The sequence below is a fragment of the Chiloscyllium plagiosum genome, chromosome 11, assembly GCF_004010195.1.
Source record: "Chiloscyllium plagiosum isolate BGI_BamShark_2017 chromosome 11, ASM401019v2, whole genome shotgun sequence".
Lineage (NCBI taxonomy): Eukaryota > Metazoa > Chordata > Chondrichthyes > Orectolobiformes > Hemiscylliidae > Chiloscyllium > Chiloscyllium plagiosum.
This window is the reverse complement of record NC_057720.1, coordinates 72,233,111-72,241,461: the sequence shown is the minus strand read 5'-3', so window position 1 is coordinate 72,241,461 and position 8,351 is coordinate 72,233,111. Positions and strand designations below refer to the sequence as shown.

The 8,351-nt window shown below is 38.6% G+C and overlaps 1 protein-coding gene across 2 annotated transcripts in view; it reads right to left on the bottom strand.

Annotated features, from left to right (window-relative positions):
- Window positions 1-3,853: 3,853 nt before the first annotated feature.
- aspm (assembly factor for spindle microtubules) overlaps window positions 3,854-8,351 on the bottom strand; it is a 59,270-nt gene continuing 54,772 nt past the window's right edge. For both annotated transcript variants that reach the window (XM_043699799.1, XM_043699800.1), the window contains exons 27-29: window positions 5,000-5,176; window positions 4,355-4,527; window positions 3,854-4,241 (exon numbers count right to left, since the gene is read on the bottom strand). In XM_043699799.1, the coding sequence (XP_043555734.1) occupies window positions 4,118-4,241; window positions 4,355-4,527; window positions 5,000-5,176 (474 nt within the window). In that variant the 3' untranslated portion in view covers window positions 3,854-4,117. The remainder of the gene's footprint in view (window positions 4,242-4,354; window positions 4,528-4,999; window positions 5,177-8,351) is intronic.

The window sequence follows — 8,351 nt, the reverse complement described above, 5'->3', positions numbered from 1 at the left end:
TCAAGTTAGTTGAAAACCCTGTCTACGGCGCTAGTTATGTGATTCACTGGGCTGCTGTCTCAGCACGGTTCAGATGAAGACCATCCCCTAGGAACTGGTGCCTTCTTCCCCAGGATTGGCACTAATGTCCCAAGCAATTCACCATCTTGACTTGGAAATATATTGTTGTTTATTCACTGTCACTAGGTCAAAATTCTAACTAAATTGTGGGACTATGTACAGCACATGGACCGCACCAGTTCAAGAAGGCAATTCATCATCACTTTCTTAAGGGCAATTAGGGATGAACAATAAATGCTGGCTGAACCAATGATGCTTACATCCCTAAATGAATAAAATAAAAAAAATGTAAACTTGTGTGTATTTGTATCACATACTATTTTAAAATGCAATGAGTCTGAAAAAGAAAATGAATGCTTCCTTCCTGAAAATACAAACCTCTTCTAAGTTTCATCAATGTGCTTTTATAATTTTAGTAGCCACTTAAGTTACAGCTTAAATTCATGTTACATTCTCAACTTTATTTCTCTATAGGATACTAAGAAATATGACAATTTAAATCTGCAAATAATTGATACATCCATTGTATAAGTGTTACAATGTAAAGCCCTGATCTTTAGTGCCATGCTTCTCTGCAGAATAGCTGCCACTGAGCAGACAATACAACTCACCCCTAACTAGCATTTCACTGGCATTGGGAAGCATCTGCACTCTTAATGCCAGAGTGAGAGATCCCCTGGAAAATACCAGCGATTTCCCATTGTGTTTCTGTGGGATGGAAATCTTCCATAATAACTTCTCCATGAGCCACACAGAACAATTTTCTGAGAGCAAGACCCATCCTCATGTAAGTACGTTGTTGTTAAAGTGCAAACTCACACCTACAAAGGCTGACACTGCCTGCCTGATCCCTGCATGCAATGTAACCAAATTTAGCTTCTTTTTGCACCTTCAGAATTCACCACCTTGAGCAGTAGTATTGCCAAGCCACCAGCCTTTCGATTGTGACCAGTAAAATGTTGCACAGGATTCCATCACCTGAAGTGTTGGGTTATTCTCAGTCTCAGCAACAGGGGCCACTTTATTTATTTGGGAAATTGAATCCACCCAGTTAATGCCTCAATGACACTGATCTACTTCAAACCAAGTAATATTCATTCCATATTTACTCAGCTGTTTTGTTAAAACATCATGGAGCATTACTGGCAGGTAATTTATTTCCCATTCCAACTTACCCAAGAGATGGCAGTAGTGTGCTTTTTCCTCAACCACTTCAGGCCCATGTCTGAAAGTTGTTTCCACATCCTGTTTAGTAGAATGCTGAAAGATTTTGAGCAAGTGACTATAAAGGAATACCAACATATTTTGTAATATATGCTGTGTGGTGTTATATATAATTTTAGAGTTTAGATTTTGAACATGGCATGAGTTTTGGTCGGCATGTATGGTCAGTTAATTATTAATATCTAGAGCCATGATATTAAACTGATTGGGGCCTTCTTGGAATGATAATGGGAATTTATTTGTATTGTTAGTTTCACGATCAGACAGACCCACAAGTGAAATATTTTAGTTTATTTTTCCTTCAGAAAAATCAATAATTGATTTTCTCCTTGGCAAAATCCCCATAGGTTGGACAGCTTTTGGAGGAATTCAGATGTCTTGGCAAGCATCAGACCCAAGATATTTCTCTCCAGAAGGGAATTCATTTAAAGCAGTTAGGAAATAGGTTCTCTCAGTGTAACAGTTGTAATTTGAAAATTCCAGATCTGAAGGGGTTATTGAAGCTAAGGTAGATTTTAAGGGCAGCCACATCAATAATCAAGGAAATGGCCAATCAATAATTGAAAGTGTTTAATTTACAGATGTCACAGAAAAGCAACTTTCTCACTGGTAGATGGACACTAAAGGTCTTGATGTTAGGATTTTGATTTGCTATGTTTCAAATTGTTATATACAAATACTTTGGACTTTATTATCATTTATGTAAAACCAAATCTACAGCACTTTGTACTTGCCTGTAAAAACTACCACATTAAATAAAGAAAAACAAAGTATAATCTATTAGTCTGGTATCAGATGGCCAGCTGGAACAGCAACTGAGATCTAACAATTTACAGGGCGAGGTGAGACATTGATCTAATGATGCTCCCACAAACCTGCTCACCCTTGTTCTTCTCTGTGGTGGAGTTTGTAATTTTGGGAGGAGCTAAAATAAGATGTTTCCTCTACATTAAATCAACATGGCATCGAATGTCAATTGGAGGTGATTAGGCTCTTCAGTTCAAGATGATCAATCTTAACATGGACCAAAGCTGTAACAAGTTCTGGAGCTAAGTAGTTCTGGCAAACCCAAACTAAGCATGTGAGGTAATTACATTCATTGACAATTTCCTTAACCATTTTACTGCCAATTGAGAGTAGACTCATAAGGGTAGATTTCTCTTTTGTTTTTGTGTGTGGTTTAGGAGATACCTCAGCAATTTTCCACAATGCTAGTACTGTATTCACATTGAAAAAATGCCTAAATGATGAAACAGTTAGCACAAATGCTTAGAACCATCCAAAAGCAAAGGAGACATTACTGACAAATGAATTTTATTGATCAATATTCCACGAGGCACAGAGGACAAGCAGAGATAACTATATCCTACTCCAATAGTAGATTGCTTAGGAGTTGATTATTCATCTTGTTGAGCTTAAAATTCATTCATAGGTCGTGGGCATCACCAGATTTATTGAACATAGTTAGTTGTCCATAAGAACGCGAGTTGAGCGCCTCTTCAACCCACTACAGTCAATTTTGTATAGGTGTATCCACAGTGCTGTTCAGGACAAAGTTGCAGGCGTTTGACTCACGCACACTGAAAGAACACCAATATATTGAAGGGTCAGGTTGGTGAGTACTTTAGAAGGAAACTTATAGGTGGTAGTATTCATGGTTTTGAAATGTTCCATACATCAAGAACATCTCTGAAATGACAGCCAGACTACTGCGACCACTAGGACTTATAACAGCACACAAACCAACAGCCACTCTCAGACAACAACTCACCAGAACGAAGGACCCGATACCCAGCATGAGCAAAACTAATGTAGTGTACAAAATCCCATGCAAGGACTGCACAAAACACTATATAGGACAAACAGGAAGACAGCTAACGATCCGCATCCACGAACATCAACTAGCCACGAAACGACACGACCAGCCATCCCTAGTAGCCACACACGCAGACAACAAGCAACATGAATTCGACTGGGACAACACTACTATCATAGGGCAAGCCAGACAGAGAACAGCCAGGGAATTCCTAGAAGAATGTCACTCATCCACAACTCCATCAACAAACACATTGACCTGGACCCAATATACCGGCCACTACAGTGGACAGCTGAAACTGACAACCGGAAGCAGCAGGGGCAGGCCACTATAAATGCCGGAGGAAACACCACAGAAGCGCTTCACAGGAGGCTCCCAAGCACTGAGGATGTCACCTAGACAGGGGACGAAACGTTTGCAACAAAAACTTCCAGCTCGGCGAACAGAACCACAGCAACGAGCACCTGAGCTACAAATCTTCTCACAAACTTTGAATACATAATCATGCTCACATCTCCTCTTGGATCTGTAATGTCCCAAATTAAGCTTACATTCTATGCTTTGTTTTAACCCTTACAAACCGCAGTTAGTTGGCAACCTGACACTGTAGCCTGCTCTACACCAAAAATCCTTCTATATATTTGTCTCGTGTCTAGTTAATTTGCATTTAATGGGCATCTATACTCCCTTCCACAAAATGCTAACTAATACCATTTATCAACATAGCCAGAAAAAAAATGATTCAACAAAATATTTGTTACTCATTACATAAAAATTTATTGCTTCTTCTTAAATGTAAAAAAACCGAGCTTCCTGACATTTATTTTCAGATTAGAAATAATAGATCATCTTTCACCATGATATGACACACATAGGAGAGATGCATGTGAAACTAAACCAAACTTAGTCAACATTGACAAACAATATACAAGGCTACAATTCAGATACGTTTTAAGATGTTGTTTCTGCATACACATTTACATGAATATGAACATGAACATTTGTTGAAAAATTAAACTATTTTCCATTATTGACATTTAAAACAGAAATTCCAAGGGTATCAACAACCAACTGAATGGCTTTTAAAGGATCCACAATTTCTTTCATATTGTCTCTCCTCAAGACCCAGTCTGGTTTTAGTCTGCAACACAATAAAGAAAGAAGTTCAGCAAAACTGCAATTTAAAAAAAAAATGGAACAGATGAGTGAAAAAGAATGACAACTTAATGAAAAAGTAAGAAAATGGGTTCTTACTTAGAAACTAAACTTGTTCGGATAGGAGTAGCTGGAATACAAGAAACACCATTGCAAGGAGTAGACATCCGCAGCTTAACAGTCATTCTGTCTATATCCATCTTATGTTTTCTCATAGTGAGCTCATAAATGCTAAGGATACGATCCACTGCTCTGGGCAAGTTTCGAATTTCCTAAAAACAGAAACTACCGTTAGTGCATCGGTTTCAACCAAAGGGCCCTTTGTCTTCCCTGTTTAAGTGGGGAAGAGGAGAAATCAACAAGAAATGAACCAAATAATGCAAAATACTATAGACACTGTAAATCTGACACAGCTCTGAAGAGGAGTCACACTGTATTGACTGCTAACTGTTTCTCTCTCCACAGTTGCTGCCAGACCTTTTAAGTTTCTCCAGCATTGTGTTTATATAAGAAATTAACCATTACTCAATTATTTATTTTCTGCAAATAATAAATGGAATTTATCCAATTGAATGTTCCTGTATCTAGACAAAATAAAGCACAACCTCAGAATAAATATTTGTCCATTGAATACAAATCAAGCAGCAGAATTGGCAATTGCCACATTTTATTCAAACTGGCATTAAACATTATCCATAACAACGAAAATGTTTAGAAAATACACTTGCAGATATATTTGCTCACCATTGCTCTCTTTGAATCCTTTGAGAGGAGTGCCAGTAAACAGCAAACCTTTGTAAAAATGCTGCTACACTTGTCTGAGGTCTTGTCACCAGCTTTTCCTCTATACATTTGCAACAAGTCAAGTAACGTATTAATGGAATTGTCCACTTCATACACCACTGTAGATGTTTTGTGATACTGGAGGTCATGAAAATAAAAATGCAATTTTATTCATTCATAGCGGAAACTAAGCTATACCTTTATACTGATAGGGAGGAAAATCTAGAAAGGAACAACTACTACAATAAGGTAAGCAAATTTCCAATCATAAATATCCTACATGGTTTTTGTCACCATTGAACAACATAAAATACTACAAAAAACAGAAAGAGAAACCTGCCACTTTGAGAAAGGCTGAGGGTGAATAAAAAGAGATTTTGCTGATGCAGTGACTATTACCCTCTTCACCATCACGACCACATTAAAACCATACAGCTCAGTTGAATCCTGCATTAGTCCTGTGAAATGAGTGAACAGTTAGCCTTTATGGGTGTCAACCGAACAATCTAAAAACGTCCAGAATTATCCTAGCATTTCCAATGCAATTGTTTTTAAGACATAATATAATCGATAGAGTTAATGGTAATTCTCTTTTCCCTAGAATTCAAGATTGGGAACACAATTTTAAGGTAAGAGGAGATAAATTTAAACAAGATATGAGAGGTAATTTTGTTTTATACACAGAGGGTGGCTCGCATGTGGAATGAACTCCCCGAGGAAGTGGTGAGTATGGGTACAATTACAACATTTAAAAGACATTTGGATAAGTACATGAATAGGAAATGTTTGGAAGAATATGGGCCTGGAGCAAGCGATAGTGGACTGGTTTAGTTTGGGAGTATGCTTAGCATGGACTGATTGGACAGAAGGATCTGTTGCCAAGCTGTATGAGTCTCTGTAATTGGACCTTCCTGCAAAGATGAGACTGAAAAGAAATGGTCTACTAGAAAGAGCCCATGTGTGAAACATTGCAGGTTAACCCCTTAAAGGAGAAATGATAATTCAAAATGAGCTGTCAAGATCAGAAATCAGAGATGTTAGAAGTACCATACAAGAGGGATCCTATGTAAAGTAAAGCAGATTAAATCAGTTACCATCTTTTGAAGCTGCTTTACCTTGTTTCAGGTATAAGAGGGCATAAACTGCATGAAAAGTCGATTCAAAAATAATGTAAGGAAATATTATCAGTGAGCAAGTGAACATTTTGTGGTTCAAGTTCCTCAGGGAAGATTAGATTAGATTATCTACCGTGTGGAAACAGGCCCTTTGGCCCAACCAGTCCACACCGACCCTCCAAACCGCAACCCACCCAGATCCATTTCCCTCTGACTAATGCACCTAACACTACGGGCAATTCAGCATGGTCAATTCACCTGACCTGCATATCTTTGGACTGTGGAAGGAAACCGGAGCACCTGGAGGAAACCCACGCAGACATGGGGAGAATGTGCAAATTCCACACAGTCAGTCACCAGAGACTGGAAATGAACCTGGGACAGTGCTAACCTGAGAGGCAGCAGTGCTAACCACTGAGCCACCGTGCCCCCCCAAAGATGGAAACAATTAGTATTAGTTGATACATAGGCGGTCCTTGTGTTGAGAACAGATTCCATTCTGGAGTTTTTAAAGTCAATTTGAATGACAGTTGGAACAATGCAGGACAATAATAAAGGAGTTGTTTCTAAGTGCAGGAAATGCTTGTATATTTCGGATATTTAAAATTACACCCTGTGTGAGATCACATTCGTAAGTATGAGTGTTTGAGAGTCGTACCTTCATAAACCCTATGTAAATACAAAGATGGATTTCTTTCAAGCAATACTTTGGCTTACATTATGAGTAACTAGACATGATAACCATGGCAAGCCTGGAGCAGCAGGTGACTTAGAATACTGATCTGATTTTCAGATTAACATCCAAATTATGGGTCAGATTACTTCTCGACATTACATTTTCACCTTCTAATTCACCCTGCACGATCATCGTATTTTCAATCTGCAGCATTACAGCAGCCACCTCAGGAAACGTGCCCAAGGTGAGAAGAGAATTCTAATTTGGGCAATCTAGGAGACTAGTACTTCAACTCAATTATGAACATAAATATTATGCACACTAGGCCTGACCCCAAATGCCTCCTCCTTACTCTAACTGCCTCTGCCCCAATATCCATTATGGATACAAGTCATGAGCCCTGCTCTAATTTTGGAAAGTTCTTGAAATCTTCATGAAGTAATCAATATAAACAAATAGCCATTCTAAAACCTCTCCAAAAAAATATTAATTCTGAGCACAAAACTACCAAAACCAAGCTCTCAATCCACTTCTGCCTTTGTCAGCATCAGCTGCTGAACTAAATAAGAGTGGATTTGGATCTTAGCCAAATGCTCGCAACGAGAATGCAAAACACGACTTTGCCAGGAAAGCCTCTAAAGTTGAATCACTATAAATCTTTTGAACCAGAAGTACAGATGGTCTAATGCCCCACTGTTTCGAACAGCAATGCAAATTGCTGACTTTGAAATCAGCAGAATGACTCAAGTACAATGTCCAAATGACATCTCTGTACTATTGAAGGAAGAAAAATGTTTTATCTACTGGATAATGGTCTCTAATGTATCTGAGCACCTTTGCAATGCTGGTCAATTTTATGTTCATTTGATTTAGAGAACAAACCCCATAAATCACTGCATTAAAAATATGCTTAAATCATACAACACATAATTATGACATATCAAATTGGCAAACCTTTCAAATTTGTACGTCAATAGGTTCCCAATTTATAAATAACCCTCCCTTCAAGGTTCTTGATGGACAATCCGACATATTTCACACATGTGTGAGGAACTCATCCACCTAGCTAAAGATATTAAACTATGGGACATTTTAAATTGAGATAGGCATTTAAAAGACAAAGCATAATGTGTATATCAGCTCTTGTCATTCCCTGCACCACTCAAAATGGCAGTTGGCATGAGGCTATTGGGGAATTTAAATTTATAATGCCCCAATCTTCACTATTGGTCACCGAGCATAGATTGGTCCGGTGTAACAAAGACAGTCTGACTAATTTTCCCGCTTCCATCATTTAAGCTTGCCTGAAGGAAGGGGACAAATATATAGCTATGGTGGTAAAAACAATGACTGCAGATGCTGGAAACCAGATTCTGGATTAGTGGTGCTGGAAGAGCACAGCAGTTCAGGCAGCATCCAAGGAGCTTCGAAATTGACGTTTCGGGCAAAAGCCCTTCATCAGGAATAAAGGCAGTGAGCCTGGAGCGTGGAGAGATAAGCTAGAGGAGGGTGGGGGTGGGGA